At 54.0% G+C, this 27,119-nt stretch overlaps 2 protein-coding genes across 4 annotated transcripts in view; one reads left to right on the top strand and one right to left on the bottom strand.

Annotated features, from left to right (window-relative positions):
• The first annotated feature begins 552 nt into the window (after positions 1-552).
• Positions 553-16,271, top strand: HAPLN3 (hyaluronan and proteoglycan link protein 3). The gene is made up of 5 exons (XM_082619822.1): positions 553-680; positions 8,509-8,688; positions 10,564-10,932; positions 13,376-13,678; positions 14,577-16,271. Exons 2-5 carry the CDS (start codon positions 8,565-8,567, stop codon positions 14,861-14,863), a joined length of 1,083 nt encoding a protein of 360 aa, XP_082475948.1. The 5' UTR covers positions 553-680; positions 8,509-8,564; the 3' UTR covers positions 14,864-16,271.
• Positions 16,272-17,168: 897 nt separating this feature from the next.
• ACAN (aggrecan) overlaps positions 17,169-27,119 on the bottom strand; it is a 62,765-nt gene continuing 52,814 nt past the window's right edge. For 2 of the 3 annotated variants that reach the window (XM_082616663.1, XM_082616661.1), the window contains 6 exons: positions 24,362-24,475; positions 20,963-21,121; positions 20,457-20,539; positions 19,449-19,593; positions 18,456-18,638; positions 17,169-18,083 (listed from right to left, as the gene is read on the bottom strand). In XM_082616663.1, the coding sequence (XP_082472789.1) occupies positions 18,007-18,083; positions 18,456-18,638; positions 19,449-19,593; positions 20,457-20,539; positions 20,963-21,121; positions 24,362-24,475 (761 nt within the window). In that variant the 3' untranslated portion in view covers positions 17,169-18,006. The remainder of the gene's footprint in view (positions 18,084-18,455; positions 18,639-19,448; positions 19,594-20,456; positions 20,540-20,962; positions 21,122-24,361; positions 24,476-27,119) is intronic. The other variant, XM_082616662.1, reaches the window with a different exon arrangement.

A 27,119-nucleotide genomic window follows, 5' to 3' on the forward strand; every position in this document is an offset into this window, starting at 1 on the left:
CGCCCCTGTGGGCTGCTGGGATCACCATCCCCCATCCTGTGCTCCCCCTCCTCCCAGGGCTCATTCAAGCCCCACCTACTAGGGGCAGCATCCCTGTGCCTGACACTGAGTTAAGAGGCTGACTGGTGATTTCCTGACGGTCAAACTCAGAGGCAGGAGGGATGTCAGCGCCCCCTTGCCTTCTATAGGGGGAAAGGCGGGTATACAGAACGCTCACCCCTCCCTCTCCTGAAGGTGGGGGGCAGCCATAGTCCACCTGCAGTGTGGAGAGGGGCTCCACCTGCTTAGTCCCAATGCTTTTGGTAAACCGGAGCGTTCTAATGAGACCCTCCCTCTACAAACGCTCCGCTTCCATCCTCCCCGACTTCCTTCCCCCAGATGTGACAGCCTCAACTCCTGGATTCTCCCTTCACAGCGCGGCCAGCAGCTCTGCGGGTTGGGTGGTTTCCAGCCGAGTCTGGAGACAGCCCAAGTCTGTAGCACCTCCTCCCTTTGGGCCCAGCCCGAGGGAGGGAAAGGGGCGTGTGTTCCTTTAAGGGGCTGGCCCGGCGGGAGCGCGGGGATTTGTCCGCTGCCGCTTCCTTTCTGGCCATTCAAGATACCGAAATCCGCCTGCTTCCTCGGACCCTGTCAGCCCGCAGCCTGGAGCGCTCGAGCCGTCGAGGAGCCGCCTGGGGACGGTACGTGGATCAGAGGTCGCCGGGCTCCTGGGGCCCCCTGTGGGCCGGTTCCTCCTTTCCCGCTTTGGGTCTCCTGCAGGCCCCACGCCTCCCGGGGCAGGGTTGGGGAACCGGCCGGAGGAGTGAGCTGGGCACCGTGGGGCCAGAGCGGAGCTGGTTTGTGATCGACAGAGCCGGTGGGGCTGCTCCTCCGGCCCCAGTGGGTTGAGAGCAGCGCGGGGCGCGGGCTGACTTGCCTGGGACCCTTGTGCATAGACCCTTGTTCGCGAGGAGGCAAATGCCGAGGGAAACCAGTGGCCTCCGAGACCACTACTCGGGTCCCCTCTTTCCCACCGGGAGCCACCGGGTCCCTTCCTGTCTCGTCCTGCCGCGGTCCTGCAGCCTCCAGCACAGCGCAACGCCCGCCAGGCTCTGCCCCGGGGCATCTGTCCAGTGCTTCCGGGGACCGCGGGAACCCTGGCAGGGGCTGGGGACAACTCGTGAGGCAGCGGGCAGGCGGACCTGCGCCTCTCGGCCTCTGCCGGCCTGCTCTGGCCATCCCAGGGCAAACACAATGGATGCCCGTCGGTTTCAGGCCCGGGTTCACTGGGGTTTCTGTCTTAGGGACAGCAGAGGGGCAGGGAGGGCGGAGGGTAGAGCCCTGGGTGGGAGATGGGATCGCTAAGGGAGGAATTTAGGGCTTTTGAGCAGCCAGGAAGGAAACAGCTCCGGGCACTTGGACCCAGCTCTGTCACCAGCTCGCTGGGTGGCCTCCAGCAGCCTGTGACCCGGTCTGGACCTTGGCGTCCAGCGCCGACCTCCGGAGTGCCCTCTGCAACGGGGGGGTGGGGGGGGAGGTGATTGACAGGCGCCCTGGCCCCTTTCCCGCGGCCTTGCATGGGCCAATGGGCTGGGAATGCTGGTAGGAAACACCTCCAGCTTCCACTTTCCGGGAACCGCAGGTTTCAAAGGCCCTTGTAAGCCTTGCCCAAACAGGGGGCACCGAAGTCAAATTCCTCTCGGGGAGCCGGGTCTGCTGGAGACCTGGAGGGCAATGCTGCTCTCTGCTGGTGTCTGGGAGACCTGTACTCCCCAGCTGTGTAGTCGGGGTGGTCCGGTGGAGCTCCATTTTCCTTCCAAGTCAGTGTTCAGCTTATTCGGGTGTGTGGAGGGGTCCCAAGGCAAGTGGTGCTAGGAAAAGCAAGGGGATGGGCCGTCAGGAGACCTGAGTTTTCTCTAACCTGTTTTCCAAAGATAAAACCTTGGGTCTTCACCTCCCTTGGCCTCAGTTTCCCCAACAGTGGCTGCTTTTCTTCTAGACAATGAGAGAGAACAACCTACTGAAATCTTGTGAGACTCACTTTGTAAACTGTTAACAGTAGTAATCATAGCTAATATTTTTTGAGTGCTTGCCCCCTCCAGGCAGTTTTCAAAGTGCTCAGTAGCCCTCCTCTTCCTTAATCTTCACAAAAAGCTTTTCTGGTTGGTATTATTGTTGACTACCACTTTACAGATGAGGAAACTGAGGCTCCGTGACTTGCCCAGTGACAGACTGTTAGTAAGTGGGTGGAGCCAGAACTGATTCCAGGTGGCCAATCTGATTCTAGAGCCTGAAGCCTGTCACTGTGTCTTCCACCAATATGTATTAGCTACTATTTGTTGAGCACCTGCTGTGTGTCAGGGGCTGAACAAAATTCATCTTTATAATTCTCACCACAGACCCATAGGGAGGTGCTACTATTATTATTTTTTACAGGGGAGGAAGTGGAGGCCCAGAGAGGTTGAGTAACTTGCCCAAGGTCACACAGCAGGATGCAGGTGTGTCCAGCCCTAATGCTGGGCCCAGACCTGTGTGCCCAAGTCTGGGTGCCCCAAATCAGCTGGAGCCACTCACTGCCAAGGGCTGGACTTGAACATGGACCTTCCAGCTGGTGACATCTCTGTGGTGGTCCTGAGGGGCTGATGGCAGGGTAGCTAGCCTCAGGGAGCAGAGGCCGTCCATCGCTCCCCTTGGTCGTTGTGATTGGGGATTGGCCTGGGGCAGGGCAGCAACTAGGCAGCAGTTGCCACCCCTGATTCACACCCAGGACTCTGTTCTGTGTTTTAGCCTTGACATCCAGGGTGGTCCTTGTGCTCAGCCCCTGAGCCTGTTAGTATTCTGTTAGTATTCTCTGGAGACAAGGAGACTTCTGTTCAGATGAGTCAAATGACTTGCCCAGGGTCACTACTCCTAAGGAGGGTTGTAGCTCCTGGACACAGGCTGATCTTTTCTTCAGACTCATTTTGTTTTTCCTGGCATCCCCCCCACCTATTCTAAGGTTGCTTGACTGCTGGGTTGACATCCCAGAGGGATGTTAACCAGATCACACCTCTCCATTTGCAGCTATGTTAATAAGCCAGGGAGTAAACCAAGGTGGGTGCTCAGACCAGAGAAGTAATGGAGAGAACTAGGGCTGTTTGTAGCTGGAAAGGAAGAGCCAGGATGAGGACATGCACTTGACTGAGGTACAAAGATAGCCAGAATGATCCTTTTAGAATGTAAATCAGATTCATGACACTCCTCTGTGGAAAACTCTTCCGTAACTTCCCTTCAGGGCTACAGCCTAGGGCCTGTGACTGCTACTTGGACCTCATTTCCTGCTACCCTCCCTTTCTCTGTCTCTGGGCTCCCACCTTACTGGCCTTCAAGCTGCTCCTGCCATAGGCTTTTGCCCTTGCTGTTCCCTCTTCCTGCAAAACTTTTCCCTGGGATTTTCAAAGCTCGTGCCTTCACTGCCCATCCCCTTCTCAGGGAGGCCTTCCTGACCCATCCTGTTGACAGGACCCCCCCACCCCCCTGCTTCATCCTCTTCTATCACGTGCCACATGTTCATTCACATCACATTATCCCACATGGTGTTTATTGTCCGTCTCCCTCACTAGAGTGTAAACCCCACAAGGACCCCTGGTTTGTAACCCCAGTGCCTAGAACCATGCCTGGCACATGGTAAATGCATGATAAATATCTGTTGAGTGAATGCGATCAAGTCCCAGCTCCTTCATCTATTACCTGGGTAACCTTAGCCAAGCAGCCTAACATTTCAGAACCTCAGTTTCCTGGTCTGTACAATGGGGGTAATAATTCTGACATTGTGAGGCCTATAAGCAATGATGTTCATGAAAGTGTGTTGACAAGTAGAAGGCAGCCCTTAAGTATGACAGATTGTTATGGAGATTGGCTAAAAAGAGTTCAACAGAGTCCTGCCTCTACCACCTCCAGGCCGTGTCACCTTTAGACAGTTGCTTCATGCCTCGGTGTCTCTGTTCACTTAATTCACTTGTGGATTAACTGGGGAGAATGAAATTCTCCTTGCTGATCAGGTGGGGGTGGGGAGCTCTTGGGAGGATCAAGGGAGCTGTTGGATGTGGAAGCCCTTTAAAAGCCAGGGAGAAAGTGTGGTGCCCAGGCTCAAGGTTGTGAGTGTGTGCTGGGGTCTCTGAGGCTGGGAAAGGGTGCCTCAGAGACTTACGCTCTGCGGTTCTGGAGGGCAGAACTCTGGTTCTGGAGACACCAGAAGGTGCAACGGTTTGTTCTGCCTCAGCTCATGTTTCTGAACTGTGAATTACCTCATCCATGGGTGGTAAGAACCCTGGGGGAACAACGTCGGTGAAATCGCATTGGTCTGGTGGTGATTTTTTTCCAGCTCGCTAATGTATTGGAGTGACTGAAACAAGAGTTCTCACAATTAAAGAGAAAACCTTAGCAATGTATGAATCCCTTAAGATAAATGCTGCCAGTCCTGCAGAAAGTGCCTTTCTTTAATACAGATGTCCCTCACTATCCAAATGCTTGCTATTCACTGTCCAACACAGAAACCAAATAGATTTGAATAACACAGCATCCCTCCCTATCTGGATCCCCCAAATTCTTAATATCCAAACTCTTGCCATCCCACCTCAAGGATGCAATAGATTTGGTGAGGGAGGAATGCTTGTACAGCTGGTTTAGCTGCTTAACAGAACTTAGCATAAAGTTTTCTGATAAAAGTTGGAACCAGCTGAAGAAGTTGCAAAGACATTTCCTCTGTGTTAAAACAAAACAAAACAAAACAAAACAGAACATTGAAGAAGGTGACTTCACCCTGTGTCAGATTTTTAATTTTGGTAAATCCATTGGAATTTACCAAAATTGGAATCCAATGCCCCCAAGGACCTACATGTTGAAGGAAGAAGCACTTGCCCCAGTGGTGCGTGAAGTCTGCAAAGGACTGATTGATGGGACGTGGGTGCCAGTGTCAGTGGAGTGTTAACGATGCTGGTGTTTTGTTTTGTTTTGTTTTTTTAGGATTGCTCTTGTTTTTGTTAGTGCTCTGGTTATAAAGTTGCATATGTTTTGAGTAGTTTGCCCCAAACTTATTTTTCCCCTAACCTTGTTATTTTTTAATGCGTGATTTTACAAAAATACACATTTTCCCCCCAGGCAGACGAAAATCACTTTGTGGCAGAAATGCCTGCATTTGCTCATCCTGGGGAAGCCGTTTCTCACTGGGGAGCATCTGTACTAGATGAGGTGCTGGAAAGAGGCTGGAAACGTTGCAGGCGGAGGCTGGGGAGCCTCTCTGCTCCAGGAGGCTCTGGGTGCCCAGGGACAGGGCGGACCCTGGGACATCCAGCCTCTCCAACCTCATTCCACTTTTCTCTGCATTCTAAACATGGAAACCTAAGGAAGGGAAAGGAAACTAACTCCTACGAGGACCTGATCTGTGCCAGGCACTGGACTATGTGCTTTATACATGTCACTTTCCCTAGTTTGATATTGTGGTTCCAGGCTTTGGAGCTGGAGTGCGTTCAAATCCTGGCTTTGCTGCTTCCTAGCTGGATGACCCTGGGCAGATTATTTAATCTTTCTGTGCCTTGATTTTCCCATCTGTAAAATGGGGATACCAATAGGTCCCACCTCTAGAGGTTGTGGTGAGAATTAAGTGAGATAGTAAGTGCTCATTAAAGTCAGCTGTTAATATTTTTATGCTGATCATAGCAGCCCTGTGGAGTTATTTCTTAGGCCAAGTGTGGCTAAGCTACGTTCATGAAGAGACTCAAATGTGGTGGCTTAAATACAATAGGACTTTCTTTCTCTCTCATGACACAGTGTAGGTGGGGGAGGTCCAGGGCTGGTGGGGTGGCTCTGTCATTAAGCCTGTGGTTTCCATCTCTGAGTCTAAGGTGGCTACTCTGGCTGCCAACAGGTTGGGGGAAAGAATACCAAGGAAAGGTATCCCAGATCGTTTTCAGTGTAAGACCTGCATGTGGCATGTATTATTTTTGCTCACAAGCATATTAACTGGGGGCATATTAACTGCACAGCATACATATAACAGAAAAGTGCATTACCAGGGGTCCAAACTTCTCTATTAGGTTGTTTGTGCTTAGGCTGCCCAGATCCAAGTCACCAAGAGGCTTTGTGGGTGTCACCTGGGGATTCCTCTTGGACAAGAAGCAAGGCTCACAGTGTCCTCCTGTTGTGCAAGGCACAGAGGGCAAGTCTGGGCCTTGGGCTCTCTGCAAAGAGGCCTAAGGGAACAGTGAATTCTACCCCTCAACTTCCTTCACATCCATTCCTTCCTCTCCAGCAAGAGCTCCTAACTGTTCTGGAAACAAGAATGTTTCCCCCACAATCCCACCACCCTTACAGGCCAATGCATTTCTTTTCTTTTTCCTCCCTCCCTTCCTCTCCCTTTCTCTCCTTTTGCTGCTCCCTCCCCTTCTGGTTCCTGTTCACAGCCATTCTTAGGGCCACACACTTACAATCGTAGCAGAGTGGCAAGTCTATGTTCTCCCTTGTCTATTCTAAATGATACCCTAAGCACTTTCCATGTTGCTGCATGATAATCACAGTCATACTTCCAAATGCCTGCTGTCAACTCAGGTCTTGCTGCCCTACTTTCCACTCAGCCCCCAGAGGGATGTTTCTAAGATGTAGGTCTGATCCTGTGGCTCCCCTGCTTAAAGCCATTACTGGCACCCTAGGGCTTTGGGGACAAAGGACAGGCTGCTGGGTCTGACACACAAAGGCATGTAGACTCTGGTCCTTCCGTGCCCTCTCCCCTCCTTTCCCCTATATCAGCCAGCGCCTTGGCAGGAAGCAGAATTCACCCTAGATGTTTCCATAAAGAGATTCTAATGATGCGATGACATTCAGAGAGGAGAGCAAAGGCAACAAACTAGGGAGTCGGGGTGCAGAGACAAGCAATGGCAGTCGGTGCCCCCCGTGGCCTCGGGGGGAAAGGGGAGGAAAGAGTGTTACAGAGCCATGAGAGCGGAGTTGTGATCCTGACGGGACACGGGTACTGCAGAGACACAACCTCTCTCCCCTCCTGCCCATCTCCTGTGTGTGCCTCCTGTTGGCTGAATCTAGCTGGAAGCCAGAGGGCCTGGGGGCCTGGGAGGAGTGATCAGTGCAGGGTAGAAAAGAGCAGAGATGGACCAGGGAGTTGGGGGGGGGGCGCACACATGGACAACTGGCAACACACCCCAGCCCTCCACGTGCTCTCTGGCCTCTGAACCTTTGCACTTGCTGCGCCCCCTCCTGGGCAAACCCTGCTGTCCTTTTCCACCTGGCTACCTCCTGTGTCTTCAAGTCTAGTTTTCTGTACCTTATCTTTGTACTCACCACACGATATCTCCTGCCTGTGACTCTGCCCCTTTCCTGGACTGAGCTCCCCCAAGGTATCACCTGGCCTTTTAATCGGTGAGAGTACTCAGTAAATGGCAATGAGCAGGGCAGGGATGGGGGGAGGTGAGTGAGGCACTAGCTTCATGTGCAAATTTAAGGGAGGGGAGTGTGTGTGCAAAAAACCCTCAATAATCAAGATATAATATTTTGGGACTTCTCTGGTGGTGCAGTGGTTAAGAATCTGCCTGCCAATGCAGGGGACATGAGTTCGAGCCCTGGTCCGGGAAGATCCCACGTGCCGCGGAGCAACTCAGTCCGTGCGCCACAACTACTGAGCCTGCGCTCTAGAGCCCACGAGTCACAACTACTGAAGCCCGCGCGCCTAGGGCCTGTGCTCCGCAACAAGAGAAGCCACCGCAATGAGAAGCCTGCACATTGCAACCAAGAGTAGCCCCCGCTCGCTGCAACTAGAGAAAGCCTGTGTGCAACAACAAAGGCCCAACGCAGCCAAAAATAAAATAAAATTTAAAAAGATATAATATTTTGATGCAATACAAAAAAGTAGAATCAACAAACTACAGCCCATGGGCCAGCTGCCTATTTTATTTGCATGTCCACTGAACTTGGAATAGCCCCCCAGAAGCACTCTAGCATGGTATTAAATTTTTTTTTTTACCTTGACCCAAGATAAGAAATAATTTCACACTGTGACCCCCCCTCCCCACCTCATCCCCACAGATGTTTCTGGACTGAAACAAAAGCTCTGCAGTGCAGGACTCATCTTCACTAACCATGAATGCCACCTGATGTTTTCTAGTCTAGTCTAGTCTCTTGGATGTCATTAAAAAATGCTGCTCACAACTTTTCCAATTCAATCCCGTTGTTTGAAAAACGGTGATACTGTCATATCATCCTGCTTAATTTTCTCCATGGTCTTTTTGCTGCCTCCTAACTCCTGTTTAGGACTTGTTGGCTTGCTTGTTGCCCATCTTGCCTGCAGGGTGCAGTCCCCTTAGAGCAGGGACCTTGTCTAGCTCATCACCACTGTCTCCTTGGCCTCGAGAAGGGTGCCTGGCACACAGAAGATGCTCTACAATTTCCTGTTGATCGAGTGAATGAGTGGGTGCTGGAACCCAGGGGTCCCTGGACCCCCGCCTCAGGGCTTCTCTCACTGGCTTGTTTTTCTCCTCTTCCCAGTTTGCCCCAGCCCCCAGCCTTCCCCGACGCCTGGGCGCTGCCACGTGCATGACGTCATGGGCCTGCCGGCCCTGGGCCTGCTCCTCCCGCTGTGCTGTGTCTCGGGCCTGCCCTTCTACAACGGCTTCTACTACTCCAATAGTCCCCACGGCTGGAACCCGGGCAAGGGCCACGGCGAAGGTGGGTGGCCTCCTGGGTCGACTTCTGGCTCGGCCAGGTGACGAAGACCTGTCCCGGCCCCTGCTGTGATGTGCAGGTTCCAGGTTGGGACAGGGGCGAGGGTATGAAGCCAGCAGCCCCTCTCCCAGCTGTGCAGGGTCCAGCCTCGTTTCTAAGATGAGCAGAAGAGGTGTGGTTCTGTTACTCCGTGTTTGCTGGCCCCTCAGATGTGGAGCCAAGTGCACTGTAGGACAGTCATTTTTGCTTTTTAGACTTTCCCCAAAGTCCTGCCGAATTTTCCAAGATTCTGCTTAAACATCACCTCCCCAGGTCTCCCCAGTGGAAAGGGGGTTCGGGGTTAGGGAGATGTGAGTCTGAATCTCAATTTTGCCACTTACTGGCTACGTGGCTTTGGGCAGGTGACTTTTTATCAGTGGTTTTACACACCTACTGTGTGTCAGGCATGCTTCTAGGTGCCTTACATATGTTACCTCGTATGATTCTCACAGAAACCCTGACATAGGCGAGGCCTTGTTAGGTGTAGCTGTTTTTCAGCATGAGCTCCTCTGCAGGGAGCCTCCCTGTCTGTCTCCTGCTTACCCCCGAGGCTACCCCCTGCCCCCACCCTGTGTACCTCCAAGGTCTCAAGTCCAGACCCAAGATCCTAAGACCATGAGGCCCCTATAGAGGGGCTCAAGTTAGAGATGGGCCAGCCTTAGCCCATAAACCTGGTTCTTGTGGTGCACGGGAGGCTCTGTGTTTGTTTGTCCCCCTGAGCCCTGACTATAATCTCTAGAAGTCCTGGCCTCATCTCACCTGTGTTTCCGGGTGTTTGGGAAGAGTCGTGGTGGACAGTGGACAGAGAGTGAGGGGCAGGCTGTGGTCTCCTGTGGCCAGTGTGTTAGGGAAGGAGACTCAGGGGGATTAGAGTCCCAGCCACCCACCCATCTGGGGGTGCTCTTGCTGCCTGCTACACCAGTTTGCTTCTTTTTTTAAAAAAAATATTTTCTATTTTATCTTTTTTTATTTTTGGCTGCGTCGGGTCTTAGTTGTGGCACGTGGGATCTTCCTTGCAGTGCACAGGCTTCTCTCTAGTTGTGGTGTGCGGGTTTTTTCTCTCTAGTTGTGGCACGTGGGCTCCAGAGCGCGTGGGCTCTGTAGCTGTGGTGCGCGGGCTTAGTTGCCCTGCGGCATGTGGGATCTTAGTTCCCCGACCAGGGATCGAACCGGTGTCTCCGGCATTGGAAGGAGGATTCTTTACCGCTGGACCACCAGGGAAGTCCCCCAGTTTGCTTCTTATACCTAACAAACCTAGTGGCTTAAGACAGCCATGTATTTTGCTCATGATTCCATTTTGGTCAGCATTTTGGGCTGGGCTCCATCTCTTCAGTCTTGGCTGTGCTCACTTAATTGATCGTGCCTGCGGTTGGCAGGCAGATCAGCTGGGGGCTGGTTGGTCTAGGATGGCCTCAGCTGGGATGGCTTGTCTCTGCTCTCTGCGTGTTCTCACCTAGCAGGTGAGCACAGTCTTGTTCTGATGGTGGTTGGCAAGGTTCCGGGAGAAAGAGTAGCCTCAGCAGGGCCTCCTGGAGCCTCGGCTCAGAGCAAGCACCACAGAACAGTCACTTCCACCACATTCATTTGGTCAAAGCAAGTGGCAGGGCCAGCAAGGATTCAAGGTGGCAGGGGGCGGTGCATAGAGTCACCTCCTGATGGAAGGAGATGTAAAGCTGTGTTGCAGAGCGTGTGGATACAGGGAGGGGTGCAGCACTGCGGCCATTCTTGTAATCTAGAACCCTGGGCCTGGCGGGAGCTGGGAGTGAGGGTGGGGTTGGCCTTTGCAGGGGTACAGACGTGCTGCAGCAGGTCCCCATCTGCACCTGCCTCTCCCCCCAGGCATCTTCAATGGAGTGAAGCTGGTGGTAGAGACGCCTGAGGAGATCCTGTTCTCCTACCGTGGGGCCAACGTGACCCTGCCCTGCCGCTACCACTACGAGCCGGCCCTGGTCTCTCCTCGGCCCGTACGCATCAAATGGTGGAAACTGTCAGAGAATGGGGCCCCGGAGCAGGACGTGCTGGTGGCTATTGGGCTGAGGCACCGCGCCTTCGGAGACTACCGAGGCCGGGTGCATCTGTGGCAGGAGAGGGAGCGTGAAGTGTCACTGGAGATCCGGGACCTGAGGCTGGAGGACTATGGGCGCTACCGCTGCGAGGTCATTGATGGGCTGGAGGATGAAAGTGGCCTGGTGGAGCTGGAGCTGCGGGGTGAGACCCCAATGGGGGCTGGGTCCTGGGAGCTACAGGGAGAGGGCTCTGAGAAAGCATCCAAACCTCTGTGCTTTTGGCAGATAAACATTTAATCCTCAGAACAACCTCAGGAGGAAGCTGCTCTTATTCTCACCCCCATTGTACAGCTGAAAAAATTGAGGCCCAGAGAGGTCAAGTCACTTACCTAAGGTCACACAGCTCATAAATGGCCGAGTAGGGGTTTGGCCTCAGGCAGTTAGGCTCCAGAATCCACTACTCTCTACTCCCTCTTGCTCACATCCTGTTCAGAGAGAGGGGGACAAGAGCGGGGCACACAGCTGATGGAGACAGAGCTGAGATTCAAGCAGGGTTGGCAGGCAACACAAGCAAATGAGGCAGCCCAGGGTGAGTGATAGGGAGTGGTGGGGACTGGGGTGCACTCCTGAGCCCTCATCCCATCCGAAAGGAGCTGCTCTATTCAGGCCCAGCTGATGATGCCACATCAGAAGCGGGCCTAGTGCAGCCAGGTTTTCTGATTTGAAAAGAGAAGCTTATATTTTTATGTGAAATCTAACTTAAAAAAAAAAGCAAACCAGTGCTGTGCAAGCCAGCCAAACTCTACACACTAGATCTTACGTATGGGTCCCTGTTGTGATCTCTACATGACTCCTACCTTCTCTGTCTCTCGGATGGGACTGTGTGTCCTCATATATCTCCTACCTGTTAGGGAGGCAGCTGGGGGGTATGTAGAGAAGGGTGACCTGACTCCATGTCCATCCCATCCCAGCTGTGGTACCCTGGGTCAGTGCTTCACCCCCAGAGCTGCAGTCCCCTCACGTGTAAAATGAAGAACGAGGGCAGTTCCTCCTTTACCTCTTTCGAGGAGATGAGGATAAATGTGAGTCAAGGGCCTATCAGTCAGTGCAGATCTTTGCCATCAGCAGCTGCATCCCCAGTCCACGTGGCTTAGATGGTGGCCCAGAGGTGGCCTATGACGTTGGGGATGGTGGGGGATGGGAGGGAGCCTGTGAGAGCCGTTTGTCTGGGGACCACAGAAGCAGCCTAGAGAAACAGGGAACTCTCACCGTGTTCCTGCGGCTGGAAGGGCTGGGAATTTGGGACGGAACCAGGCATGAAATAAGCCCCCTGCAAACACACATGGAGGTTGTGCGCTGATTGTCGAGGCCCAGGGGCCTCTCTGCCCCCTCAACCTGGCTCTGCCCAGGGGCCTGGCTTCCTGCCCCAGGTGATATTGGGGGTGTGGGGCCCAGATGTTCCCAGGCCCCTGGCCACAGGAAGGAGATTCTAAGGACTCTAGGCCCTGCTTCTAAACAATGCCAGTCCCAGGCACTAGGGATACCGCCTCTCCTTAAGGTTTCATCTGACTTGGTAGAGACTGGATCTAGGGTGTTTAAAAATTTTTTTATTGTAGTAAAGTTTCAAACATGAATGGTGACTTTTGAGGGAGCCTATGGTACCTATAAGCCTCTGGCACCAGAAAGGGAAGCCCCCTGCCCAGGACCTCCCTGACCTTGAGCCTCCCCTTTATAAAGACCTTTTACCATCCCTCCTCTTCCCCTGAATCCGTCTGTCCCACGTAGAAACTTGTATTCTCCTAAGAAGCTTCCACATTAATGTTAGTGTTAATGTAGATGATGAGGTCTCAGCTAGCGACAGGGAGAGCCAGAGCCCAACAGTGCACCCTCTCCTGTAGATGGCAGTACCTCCTCACTGGTGTCTTGGCTCAGGCTGCTGTAATAAAATACCGCAGTGTGGGCGACATAAACAACAGCAGCAATTCATTTCTCGTAGTTCTGGAGGCTGGAAGTCCCAGATCAGAGTGCCAGCATGGTCAAGTGAGGGCCCTCTGCTAGACTGCAGACTTCTCGCTGTATCCTCACACGGTGGAAGGGGCTGGGGGTGGGGGGTGGTCTCTGGAGTCTCTTTTAAAAGGGCACTAACCCCATTCATGAGGACTCCGCCCTCCTGACCTAATCACCTCCCAAAGACCCCACCTCCTAATACCAACACATTGGGCATTAGGATTTAAACATCTGAATTTGGGGGAACACATCGAGACCATAGCCCTGGGGTTCTTGCAACAGCCCTGTGAATTAGGCCTTAGTCTCATTCTGTAGTTGGGGATATTAGTTAGCTGATTAATTCATTACCTTAACAAGCTAATAGTTTTCTGAGTACTGCTGTGTGCCAGTCTAGCTCTGGGAGGGAGATGTAAAGCAGATGTAGGTTCTGCCTCAGATTTGGATATTGGACAGGAGATGACAGGTTTACAGAGTTTTTCTGAGGGATTGTGTGCACGCACGCGCGCACGCGCGCGCGCGTGTGTGTGTGTGTGTGTGTGTGTGTGTGTGTTGAGGGGAGCGTCTGTCCCAGTAGATTTGGGTCTCCAATCAGCTGGGCCCAGCCCATCCATTCAAGCTGCTTTTTCCTCCCTCCCCAGGTGTGGTCTTCCCTTACCAGCACCCCCAAGGGCGCTACCAGTTCAACTTCCACGAGGCCCAGTGGGCCTGCGAGGAACAGGACGCGGTGGTGGCCTCCTTTGAGCAGCTGTTCCGGGCCTGGGAGGAAGGCCTGGACTGGTGCAACGCAGGCTGGCTGCAGGACGCCTCTGTGCAGTACCCCATCACGCAGGCCCGACACCCCTGCGGTGGCCTGGGCCTGGCACCTGGCGTGCGCAGCTACGGCCCACGCCACCGCCGCCTGCACCGCTATGATGTGTTCTGCTTTGCTGCTGCCCTCAGGGGTGAGTGGAATGGCTGAGCACAGGCCTGCGGGTGGAAGGGCAGCGTCTGGGGAGCTTTCAGACCTCTCTGCCCACCCTGCTGGCACCTTCACCTGGAGGTCTGGAGCACCTGTACATGTTGAAGCCATGTCCAGCTGAGGTTTTTGTTTTGTTTTGTTTTGTTTTGTTTTAAGTTTCCTGTGTTCATTAGGGATGCTCTTTATTTTATTTATTTATTTTGGCCGCGCCTTGCAGCATGCGGGATCTTAGCTCCCCAACCAGGGATTGAACCCATGCCCCCTGCATTGGGAGTGTGGAGTCTTAACCACTGGACCACCAGGGAAGTCCCCCAGCTGAGTTTTGAGTGCTTTGCTGCTGTTGCTTCACACCCATCATTGGTTTAGTCATTCATCAAACATTTCCTGAGTGCCCACTATGTGCTGGGGCCAAGGCTAGGCACTGGTCATCATAGACAAATAAAACACAGTCTGTCCTCACAGAGGAGCTCATTTCATGGGAAGATAAATGAATAAAAACAAATTGAAAAAGTGCCTGGCACATAGTAGGTGCTCAGTAAATGTCTGAGTGACTGAGAGACTCTGATTGGTCCAGCAGAGGTGGGGCACCAACCCAGGGTGCAATTAGGGAAGGCTGGGGTGGAGTACCGATATGACTGGAGGAACCCCAGCCCCATGGCAGGTAGGAGGGCACTCTCAGAGAGGGGATGAGGACTGGGAAGTTATCCCCCAACAGTATCCACTGCAGATGCCCACAGCCTGGCATCTCCCTAGGCTCAGAGAGCTGTCAGGTCTTTGGGGGCTGGTTGGTGGGGTCTGGATGGGCTGGCATTGCTCCAGGCCCTGTTGTCTTCTCTGGCTGCCCACTCCACTGCCCAGCTCTCACGCCCCACATCCCACAGGGCAGGTGTACTACCTGGAACACCCTGAGAAGCTGACACTGGCAGAGGCAAAGGAGGCCTGCCAGGAAGATGGTGCCCAGATCGCCAAGGTGGGCCAGCTCTTTGCCGCCTGGAAGTTCCACGGCCTGGACCGTTGCGACGCTGGTTGGCTGGCAGATGGCAGTGCCCGCTACCCTGTGGCTCACCCACGTCGCAACTGTGGGTCCCTGGAGCCTGGGGTCCGAAGCTTCGGTTTCCCAGACCCACATAGCCGCAAGTATGGCGTCTATTGCTACCGGCCGCGCTAGCGCCGGGCTCCAGCTCTGTACTCACGCCTACCCCATCCGCTCACGGGCTGTATTTATTGAGTAGTTCATTTTCCCTTGCAGATTGGGGCAATTTTCATTTTGTTTTTATACTTTTCAACTTAAAAATTTTTTAAATACTATTTTTTTTGTAAATCCCACAGATCCCAGATCTTCCCTTTACTCAGGTAGACACTCCAAGGCTCTCCCCCTCCACGAATCCTCCTGCCCCTCTCCTCCAGGACACTTGAGGTCCATGGGCTCACGAGGGCTCTCTGCCATTGCTGAGCCCAGACCCCTTCCCTGCTCCTGGGAGGCTGGCGCCCAGAGCTGGCAGTGGCACGAGATGCCAGGGCGTGGTGGCTGCAATCCTCCCTCCGCCTCAGCCTGAGGAGAGGAGAGGGCATCCAGGGCGGCTCTGGAGCTGAGCTTTGGGCCTTGCAGCCTCCTGCCCTCTCGTACTTCTTTGGCAAGCAGCTGGCCCACATCAGCATGGCGGAGGAGCTAGGGCTGGAAGCAGGCCCCTGGGCTTCTGTGTGACATCCCAGGGAAGAGAGAGACTTTCCTCCCCATTTTTTCCTTTTCTTAGTTCCAAAGAGTCCATATTTTGTTCTTATTTTTCCCTATTTGGGGAGCAGCCCTCAGGTGTGTGTACTTTTTTTGGACAACAAATGGTGCTGTGACCCCTTCCTCCACCCCGAGTCCGTGCTCTGGGTCTCACTCTTTATCTCATTCAGTCTTAGGGCCCAGCTCCCTGCCTGGTGGGAATGGGGGACCATTCTGTCCCAGACTTCAAAGGTCGACTGGGTCTGTCCACTGGAGTGGGTGGGAAACGCCATGGGCTGCACCTTTGGGCTGCCGTGGTCTGGCCTTGCCTGCCCTGGGGACACCCTGCCTCGGGGGCTGGCCTAGCAGCTGGAGGCGCTGGCTCGCTGTCCCACCATCTCACTCCCGGCTGTGAGTCTGCGTGGACACAGCCCAAGAGTGGGAGGTACCTCTCGGGAGACCAGAGGAAGCTGTGCCCTGCAGAGGATCTTGGAGACCAGCCCTCTCTGTGCCTCACCCTCTGTCTCCACCGCCCCCCACGTCAGCCTCAGGAAACCAGACCTTTTGCCTCTGCGCAGGCACACCTCTGTCACCCACAATCAGTAATTCACTCTATCCTTCAAGTAGCCCAGTGCTTCTCAAAGTGTGGCCAGCACCACCAGCTTCACCTGGGAACGTGTTCGAAATGCAAATTTCTGGACCCCACCCCTGACCTGCTGAGTCAGAAACTCTGGAGTGGGACCCAGCACAAGCCCTCTCGATGCTGATGCAGGCTCAAGGTTGAAAACCACTGACACAGTCGTGTTCCCAATGAATCAGTTAATTAATCAATAAATTGCATGATTATTGTGTTCCTACAATGTGACCATTGCTGCATCCTCTGCTTTTGTCCACTGATCCTTTCCAGATCTGTAGGTAACCTGGGTACACAAAAATATTCACCAACAAATACTCAACCACACACGTACACACCCAAAGAGACACTAGCAGACTCACGCTGGCACACACTAACCAACACCCAGACACCTTCATAAACACAGAATCAGTGCCCGCTGAGCAAGGATGATGAGAGGGTGGCGCCGACCTGGCCTTCTAAGGAGGAGGCTGGCGGAGGGTCACTGCCTGGCGTGCACACTCCAACTCGACTCAAGGTCTGTTGAGGGAAATCCATAAAGAGTCGAAATCATTTTCGTTGATATCCTACAGCCTACTTAAGGGCAGGATGCCCAGACCTTTGTGCTAGCGGCTAGCTAACCATTTGACCTCAAAAACGTATAAGCAAGATTCACTGTTCCTAGGCTGTCTGCAATTTTTTTCTTCCCTCTTACAAGTCCTGATTTTGCTTCTGTTCTTGGACTCTCTCTACCAATCGACTCTTCCTGTGTGAGCAAACAGTGTAAATCAAAGGACCAAACTCTGGATAGTGGCCAGATGTCTCACTTGAGTTGTTCTTTGACAGCATGCCAGCTGGCAAATCCATACACAGCACCCATTGGCTGTCACACACACACACACACACACACACACACACACACACACAGAATCCATCATATGCACAGGTACACTTGTGAAAATAAAGCACCACAAGTGTGACTGTCCCAGGCTTTCTGATCAGACAGGATTTGCAAGAATTCGGGGTCATTTGATCAAAATGTGTCCCCACTGCCCCCATACCTAAGAGCCCCTTCAGTTGACCCTGGACCATGGTTGCCTTCTCTTTAAATTAAGAAAAGAAGGGAAAAGAAAAGAAATAGATCTCTTCCAATGTCTTTATTATCATTATAATTATCATAATCTTTAGTTTTCAAAAATATAAATAGGTGCACGGAACCCTGGTGCCTGCACGGTCCCGGGGGTGGGGGAGGGAGGGGGGAGGGTTGGGCGGCACTCCCACCGGGAAGGAAATGCCCCCCGCCCAGCCCTGCCGAGATCGAGATCGACACCAGCTAGGGTGGCAGACCCGGGTGAGAGGACTCTGGAGAAGGGACCCTCGGAGGGAACCCGACCCCCACGCTTCAGAAGATCCCTCGATGGCTCTCTCCTGCACGCTCACCTGCGGCCGGAAGCCACCCCCTCTCCCCCAGGCTTCTCCCCCGCACAGATGGCGCAGCCCTCCGACTCCGTCTCATCCATACATTCAGCTGCGGTTCCGAACTCTTCATGCCCTCAGGCCTCTGCCCTTTCCTCCCTCCTCCCTAGCTCTCCCTGGAGGTGAAAGAACCAACGATTGCACTGCTCTTGGATAAAGTCAGGAAACAAAAAATTACCTTCTTTATTTAACTTAACCCCTCCCCTTCTCCCCTGTCCCTGCGCTGGTCCCTGGAAAGGCACAACGGGAGATTGAAGAAACGTCTCTAAACTCAGTCCATGGGTTACAATACGTTTGCTTTGCTTTGGCATTTGGGAGGAAAATTAGATGCAGTTTTGGCGACTTGGGAGGGTGGGTGGGTGCATACACAATGTGGGATTTATTTTTTTTCCTTCTTTAATGGAATTCCTTATATGACAGAAAGCGACAAGGAGAGGACACCATCCCTGTGGGATGTCAGCCTGGCAAGGCTCCTGGGCTCAGCATCCTGGGCACGTCCTGGAAGCTCCTCTCAGTGGGCCGTGCTGGGGCGGCTCCTCCGCAGGGGCCGTGAGCTCCGCTTCTGTAGTCTGCGCTTGTAGGTGGAGGCTGGGGTGAAAGGGAGATGGAAACATCTGGGTGAACCCTGGGAAGAAAGTGGGCCAGCCCAGCCTCTCCCCGTCCTGCCCCTTCTCCGCTGGCTCCCCTCCCTGCAGAAACCATGGGCTCACGAAGGCAGCCTGAGGCTTTACCCACTTCTTGGTTTTGACTTTTCTTGGAACCACCTTGGGCTAAGGGGCTAAGGGGCTGGTGTTGAAAAGGAAAGTGGGCCACCCGCTTTCGTCTTCACCTTCTCAGTGCAAGTGAGCCCTCCCTGGGGGCAGCGGACATCTGTGATGGAGCCCACGGATGGTGCAGACAGCGGGGGGCGGGGAGGAGGACGTGTTGGCGGTATCTAACGCCGTGTGGGGCGATGCTCACGGTCTGTGCAGGTGATCCGAGGGTCCTCCCAGTGCCCGCTGGGCTGGCACCGGATGGTGGGCACATGGCGCTGGACAAAGCCCTCGGTGCACTGGTACCGCACCAGGGAATTGATCTCGTACCGGTCCTTCTTCTGTCCGAAGATCCTGGCGTGCTCCACCATGGGGGGCTCTCCGCAGGCCACTGAGGGGCAAACACCCTTCAGAAAGGGCTCTCAGAGGGTCTCCCGTGATGCCCCATGCTGGTCATGAGCCAGTATGGCCCCCTCTGGCCGTGAGGAGATGGGCTCAGAGCCCAAGGAAGGGGCACGGAGCCTGAACACCCAGCAGTGAGCCCTGACTGCTGGGGAAGGGGTGCTTTCATGCCGCACTAAGAATCTGGAAAACAGTGGTTCTAACATTTGGGTTCCTGGATGATTTAGAGCAGCAGTAAGGGAATAAAAGGGAGAAAGGTGGGGAAAGAGGGCGAGAGCCGGGCAGACTGTCTGTGACTTCTCTATGAAAACAGTGATGCAGGGGAAAGTGGGAACTAAAGGAGGCCTAGGGAGCAAGGGAGGGGAACGAGGCCAGGAGCGGGAACAGGTGGGGAGTTTCCTACCCTCACCTAGGTGTCCACAGACTTAAAGCTGATGATCAAGGCTGACAACTCCGACTCTGCGACGGACGGGCTTGGGAACCCCAGAGAGGGAGGCTCCCAACCTATGTGTGATTGTGGGTGACTGTCTGTGCTAATATCCAAGGCACCGTATGTGTGGAGGGGGTCTGTCCTCCTGTGACCTTCACCCTCTCCCTGTCCCTAGTGGGCTGGCCCTTGCCATCAGCTCTGGGATGCTGGCATTGGGAGTGGCCCCCCAGGTCAGCTCCAATCTGCTAGTTGGGCAGGTGAGGTGACCTCAACAGCCAGGAGTCCGGGTGACTTGCCCCGGGTCACACAGCAGGAGCCTGGAGTCTTGATTCTCTCCACGCTGCTTATCCCTCCCAGGCTGCTGCTTACCTGTGCCCTTTTTACACGTGAAGGGCAGCTGGTAGTTGCAGGGAACGTCATTCCACTCGCCCTTCTCATGCCAGATCATCACCACGCAGTCCTCCCCAGTGGCAAAGAAGTTGTCAGGCTGGTTGGGGCGCCAGTTCTCAAATTGCTGTGGGTGGGAGTGGGGAAGGGGTGAGGAGGGGGCAGCAGCAGTACAGCTTGGCCGGACCCCTGCTCTCCCTCCCCATCAAGCCCCTTCCTGGCGGTGGCGCAAAGACTGCTGGGAGTCTGGTCAGGGTTGTCCCAGGTGCTATGGAACCCACGGGCCCTCCAAAGAACTGCTCACACCGCCTGGCTGTGGTCCTTGTCAGGAACTCAGAGCCCCCAGGACTCACAGTCCCTGTTAATGAGCTGACGACACTCTCCTCTTCCATATGGGCCAACGGGGCTGGTCATCCAGGCTGCCTGCTTGGGCAGGACTGGGAGGTAGAGATATGGCTCCCAAGTCCAGACTCTTCCTTCCCAGTCTTCTCGCTCTAGCCTGACTCAGGGACAAACAAGTCCCCTTTCCTCTAATGTAACTGCTCCCCTCCCCCATGACCCTGTTCATATTCGCCTCTTCCAGGGAGCCTTCCCTGAGGTCCTTTGCTGACCACCATCATTTACTATGTGTACTGTTCAGCTGGCATCTATGTTGCTTTCTATCTGCCTGTCTGTCTCCTTGAGTGGACTCGAGTCCTCTGTGGGCAAGGAACCACTCTAAAGCTTCCATGTTCCCTCTCGGTGGTCTGCCTTCATTCATTCAGTGCCTTCCTCATCCCTCACCCTTCCTTTCATGTCATTATTCAGTTGTCCAGCCCTGGGCTGGTCTCTAAAGGAACAAGAACGAGACACAGTCTCTGATCTCAGGGCTCCCGGTCCAGCAGCTGCTCAGCGAATGTTTGCATGTGATTTGAATGTGTCTCTCTCTGGGGGTCTTTATTCATCTCCTCTGGGCCGCCAACTATCCCGGGTGCCCCCAGTAGAACTCACCAAGGAGTGTCCATCTGACCAGCGGAAGTCTCCTTCGATGGTCTTGTCATTCAGGCCGATCCACTGATAGTCCTGAGCATTGTCTGGAGAGAGGACGTGGGTATGGGGCGCCCTGAAGGTGTCTGAGAAACTTGAGCTCGTAGAGACAGAGGGGATGGAGGGGTGGCAGGAGCTGGGTGGGCTCCTAGGAGCGCGACACCTGCCTCCAGGGTCCTGACAAGGGTCTTAGCACCTGCATGTTTGGAGTGCATTTGGACCATCTCCCTGAGCTGACATGGACTGGTGACAGACTCGGGGTTAATCCAGGGCTGACTCTGACAGACAGTGGGCTGTCCTGGGTGCAGCCAGAGCCGTGGCCCCTCAGGCGGCGGAAATGCCCTTCCCTCCCTCCCTGCCCCCGACCCCTGCCGCCTCACTGGGCCCAAGTCCGCTGACTGCTGTCAAGGGAGATCCTTCACCCACGTGACCATTCTCCGCTTGGGCCCCTGAGGCCCGGCCGCACTCACTGTTGACAAACTCCTGCTCCTCAGGGGTGACGATGCTGCTCAGGTGTGACTGCTGCTTCCGGCACTGGCCCTCGGCGTCCACCCAGGTCGCCCGGTCGGGGAAGTGGCGGTAACAGTGGCCCTGGAACTTGGTCCAGCCCTTCTCACACAGCTTCTGGTCTGCAACACAGGTCAGGGGCTTGAGGAGAGGGCCTGGAGGCCGACTGGGGATGGCGTCTGCTGCCAGTCTCAGGGCTGGGATTCCTGCATTCACCCTGCCTTCCGGGTCACTCCCCAAAGGAAGGGAGAGGCCCGACTGGATCGGGGCTCCAGTTGGAAGCCAAGAGGCCTGGCCCTGCCCCCTCCTCCCCCAGGAGCCTCTGGGAAATGCCAGGGACCCTTTCTTTTCCTGATATTGCCTCCCACCCCCAAAGCTTTTCTCCTGTTGAAGTCTGCTCTGCAGGGCTGGCAGAGCTCAGCAGCCAGGTAAAAAGAGGTGGGAAGGTAGGAGGTGTTGAGACTTAAGGAAAAACATGTCTCAGAGGCTCTGAGGGGCTCCAGGGAGAGAGGGAGCTGCGGGGAAGTGTGTGAAGGGGGCAGCAACAGGCAGTGCTGGGGGCACGAAATGGAAACTTGGGTGGGGACAGAGGAGCAGAAATGTCTGCTTTGGGTCCAAAGAAGACACAGAGCTCTAAGTCTATCCTATCAGAGCTGGCTCTAGCCGAGCACATCATACTGTCTCAGGGTCCACGACCCAGGGACCCTGGCTTTTCATTCTATTTCTTGGTGGCAGATGGGAAGAGGGGAAGGGCTTCTCTCCTCCCAAGCCTACATTGGTAATGGATTCTGAGTCCAGCAGAAGGCACTGATGTGGAGCTCTTGGAGCAGAGCCTGGAGGGACAGACAGAGGCAGGTGGTGCTGGAACTGGCTCCTTCAGGCTTGGGAAAGCCATTAGGAGTGTGTCTTCCCCACTCGGTCTTTATTTTTTTATTTTATTTAATTTTATTAATTTATTTATTTAACTATTTTTGGCCGCTCCGTGCGGCATGTGGGATCTTAGTTCCCTGACCAGGGATTGAACCCACACTCCCTGCAGTGGAAGCATGGAGTCTTAACCACTGGACCGCCAGGGAAGTCCCCCAACTCGGCTTCTAGTGACATCACATTGGTAGCTTTAACTGGGCCTCGTGAGAGTGTTATACCCCAGAAATTGGCAGATGCTACAAATCAGGGATCCTCATTCCTCTCTGAGAGTCAGTTGTTAAACATCTGCCAGCACAGTACGGGACAGAGGGAATTCCAAGACCCTCTTTTCTTTCTTTCCCTGGTGCCTCACAGGTGAAGGGCTGTCCCTAGGGCCCTGGGGCTGAGTGTAGGGCCATGAACCCCTCAGGCTGTATGGCAGCCTCCCTGGTCTGGCTGTTCCAGGAAGAAAGGACCAGTACCTGAAGGGAAGGATGCTTAAGCTGAAGGGGTGGATGCTTGGCAGGGTTGGAAGACAGACGCTTGGGAAGAGCAGAGAGAGAGAAGAGTTTGAGGCCAGCAGCCTTTGAAGAAAGAGGCAGAGCAGCAGGAAGGCTTAGGAAGATGCTGCCAGTTCCCTGCTGCCAATGCCTTCCCCAGGGTTTGGAAAGAAGGGCAGAGAGACTTCAGAGGTAGCTGAGCACCTGAGGAGGCCAGAGACATATCATCCCAGGGCTGATTGTGGGGTCCATTTTTGGGCCACCTGAGTGCCTAAGGACCGAGTTGGGTGGGCAAAGCTGGAGGCAGCAGCTGTGCTGGGAGGGGCCAGGGCCATGCAGGATGGAGGCTCTGGGGAAACAGCAACACAATTCCAGGAAGGCTGCAAGAGGAGCAGGACCAGAGCCAAGGCTTGAAGCACCCTTGGGGTGGTGAGCACTCAGGATTGGAGCAGGAGAAGAGATGCAGCCCTGCTCAGTTGGGCGCCCAGGCCCAGGCCCAGGGCCTGGTTCGGGAGCTCTGGCACCCTCTCTCTGCTCCATCAGAGTGCAGAGCCCTCTGCGGGCCTGGCCTCCACTCCAGCAGGGCACTTCCTCTCCCAGTCTGACACCCAAGAGCTGTTGTCTGCGTGGACATTCCATGCCCTTCTCCCTGTGGCAAATATTCTGGCACCCTGGGGAGGAAATCCTTGTAACTCTCCACTCCCACCCCAGACAACACCCCATGCACCAATTTCTTGGAGTCTTGGGGTGAAGGTGGAGAATGGGAGGCTGCAGGGAAGGAGGGTCCAGGCCAAGTCTTTTCTTCCAGAAGTTCCTCCACCAGTCTGTAACCTTGGCAGTGCCTCCAAGGAACATGCAATCCAAAACTACCTTCCCACTCTGATTAGGAGTTTCAGTTGCTGTCTGGAAGTTTCTGGGATGTCTAAATTGAGAGTTCATTGAAAATGGTTTTGAGCTCCTAAACACTTCCAGTTCTGCACGGACCATTGCTACTAGCAACTGTAAGCTCCATCTCCCCCTTTCTGAGTTGGGGTGGCCCTGAGATGGGGAGACTAGGAAACACTGAAGGTGAGAGGGCTGTGGGCTCAGTCTGGCCTCAGGAAGTTCCTGGCCCACAGCTCCCCTTGGCAGGGCCTGGCCCAGGTGCAGAAACTGAGGGGTTGGCAAGGCCCAAGAGAGGAAGCTCAGAGCCCTTGCAGCGAGGCTCTGTTCTCTCTGGCCAGCCTTTTGCCTTGCACCAGGGAGGGAGCAAGGAAGCATGGACCGGAGTGGCACTGACGTGGCAGCTGTCACGGTGGCAATGAGGACAAGGTGACATGCAGCTGTCCTTGTGCATGCATGACTTGAGCATGCTGGTGACACGGGAGCTCTCAGACAGACAGACCATAGCTCTTGCCAGAGAAGAAGAGGAAGGCAGCTTGACCAGTGTGGCACGGTGGCTCCCAAGGCCATGGAGGGGCCACAGAGGTCCCGTGGGCAATATGGCTGGCAGACACATGCCCATGGCCATGCTGGGAAGATCCGGGGCTCTCATCCGGAGCAAGAACCAATGACTCCCACCCATAGTGTCCTTCAAGACAAATGCATGGAATTGGCTCTGTCTTCTTAGTCTGATGCATGCACCAACTTTGCTGGTGGCATCTGGAAGCCCTGGAGCAGGTTAGTGTTTGAAAGGTCCCCCAGAGCCCCACCTTCCAAAGTGCAGGCTGGCCCAGCCTGCGTGTCTCTTCTGCAGTCAGATCAGCCAGTGCCCCAGAGGAGGGTTTCCGCAGGGAACAGCAAGAGAAGGAGTGAGAATGAGTGGGGCCGACTTCTCACTTGTGACCCCTGAAGTGGCTGTCTGGATGGATCTTGGGGGCCCCACAGGGCCTAGAACCTGTGGTTAGCAGGGAAGGATGAGGGAGGAAGAGGGGGTGCAGCAGTTAGTAACATTAGCTGAAGCCGAGACGGTCGTACCGATCTCACACAGGTCCCCTTGGTAGCTGGGAAGGCATAAGCATGTGAAAGAGTCGATGGCGTCCACGCAGGTGGCTCCATTCAGACAAGGGCTTGAGAGGCACTCGTCAATGTCTGCAAGAAACCAAGGGCCACCATTAGGACTCCTGCCGGCAACTCCAGCTTCACAATTGCATTGCAGCTTCTTTATGGGTGGCCAGCCCTGCTGCTCTCCAGAGCCCTGGATTTCCTAAGAACTGTTGCTGCTGCTGCTGCTGCCGCCATCTTGGAGTGCTGAGCCAAAGATCCAACAAGGGTTTTCTTGGATGTGTGTGGTTCTGGATGGGCAAGCTTGGAGCATTGGAGCCAGGTTTCCCAGTGGGTGAAGGGATCTGCTGCTTCTGAGGGCAAATGCCTACTGTGAGAGTGAGCTTGGAGTTCCTCCAGGAACGTCTTCTCTTGTGAATATTTCAAGAAGCCTTGAGGTCTGAATTGGCTCTCAAACATGGCGGTGAGCAAGGACACTGGAATTCCAGTTCTTGAAGGCTGGTTAGAGCTCTTTCTTTTCCTAGCTTATTCTGTAGTTATGAACCAAGGAAAGAGGACAAGGCCGTGCAGTACTAGAACAAACAAGCTAGAAGTGGTTCACAGAGTATAGGATCATGAGAAAATGGCAGTGTGGGATATCCGCGTGAGACTTGGTAGATTTTTTTTTTTTTTTTTTTTTTTGGTTGCAGACACCTTCTTTGTCTTCAGTAAATAAGATTCTAGAGTATCTTATAAAGATAAGCCAACATTGTTATCTTGGGGGGAGGGACAGAGACCCAGCCTAATATTTCCCCATGTAATCTCCTTCCAGTTTAAGGCCTCAGAACATGGACATCTCCAATGAGTCATGATTTCTCGAAGGGCTGCATCCTGGCCAGTGGGAGACCAGGGTTTGAAGCCAGCAAGGCACTTAGTAAGTGGCCACCCACCAGCACCAGCCTGGGATACTGGCAGGTCCCCATCAGCCTCTGTTCCCCAGAAGACTCTTCTTTCCTTCTGTTCTTCTGGTCCAGGATGTGCTTTGTGATCCAACTTCTTTGTGGGACTTACATTGGTAAGTCATTGGCCTTTGCCTCAAATTTTCATCCATTAGCCAAGGTGAGAACTGAAACTCCTAATCTGGTCTTTCTGCACTTTCAGAGAAGCCAGAGACCTAGAGGATCCTTCTACTCTCTTTGTATTCATTCTCCAAAAACACCAGCTGGGGTACTTCCTCTGGGAACATGATAAAAGGTATTGTGAAGCTCCTCTTCCCAGGGGATTAATAAAATTCTGGAATGAAAGGGTTCCACTCGCTTATGGGGGCAGCATGTTCATACAACCTTCAGGACCTGGCGTGTCTGTGGGTGGTCTCCACGTAAGCAGCTCCCTAAATATGTTCCAGGACTTAGTTCTTACCTCTCATAAGAACAGACTAGATCTTAAAGTCAATCCTCTGATAAGAAGATAAAAGCACCTTCTTCTGGATCCTTCTCACTAGTGCATAGCCGATGTTATCTAGACCAGAGCTGGGTTTGTGCAATGGAAGGCCTGAAAATCTCGAGTCCTCAGGTATGTCTCTCTTCCCACGAAGTTCTTGACTTTAGTTCAGGGAGTGTACACCATGGGCTAGAAACCAACAGTTCCAAGTTTGAAACTGTTCCAAGCAAAACCAAAATGCATGGAGGAACAGACTGAAATCCCAGCATGCACTTGGATTCCCAGCATGCACCAGGATTCCCAGCAGCAGCAGTAGCAGCAATAGGTCAGGCCGGTGGGCGGAAGCTGGGGGAGGTTCTCCTGCTTCAGAAAAGCTACTGTTGTCTTTCGTCCATTAGTGTCATTATGGAAGATGGGAAGCACTGGGCAAGGGGGTATTAAGCAAATGGAGGCGCTAAAGCAGTTGTACAGAGCAGGGGACAGGAGTGGCCCGTGGGGAGAAGAGCCAGACATCAACCCTGGGGCCTCTGGCCAACCCATGTGGGAGAGGGTGGGAGGGCGGAGGCCCCGAGGGAGGTCAGGCCAGGTAGCTTCCAGTGGTCCCAGAAGCTTATTTCACATCACTCGCCCCTGCAAGGCTGCCTGAGGTCTAGGACTGTTTTCCTTTGGTGTTTGGCCAGGGCACAGGATCTGAGAAGGCTGCAGGGACTGAAACTCAAGGAACCAGGTTCCCGGGCTCAGAAGCTGTTTTATGCAGGGCCCTGAATTCACAGATGAGGAGGAAAGGAAGGGCCATAATCCTTAAGACCAGAGAGCCTGTGAGTGGCACTGGGGCAGCTTAGAGAGGCCTTCAGCAGTAGGGAGAGGGCTGAGCATCCTGTGTGGGGCCTTGTCAGGCTTGTGGTGTGTCCTCTCCCCTTCCACTGGCTGGAAGAGCCACTCTGGCCCTGATTTGCCCACCTCTTTCTGTGAAGGCAATTGGAACATTGCTTGTCTTCTGGAACCATGAGAAGAGTTGGGCTGGGCCCTGTTGTACTTTGGGTACCCAGACAAGGTGACAGCAGATGGAGGATGGGAAGGGCTTTGGGCAATGGGCAGACTGTATGAAAGAAGAGAGGAAAGAGAGGGAGCCAATATCTCCCCAAAATCTTCTCTGAGCCAGACGCTATGTCTCACACACACTTATCCTCCCAGCGGCCCTATGGCATGCACATCGCTGGGCCATTTTACAGATAAGAAAACAAATGAAGTGACCTGCCCACGCTGGTAAGTGGGGGAGACAGATTGGAGAAGATGGAGGAGAGAATTAGAC

This window comes from Mesoplodon mirus, assembly GCF_964341445.2.
Source record: "Mesoplodon mirus genome assembly, chromosome: 4".
NCBI classification, from domain to species: Eukaryota; Metazoa; Chordata; class Mammalia; order Artiodactyla; family Ziphiidae; genus Mesoplodon; species Mesoplodon mirus.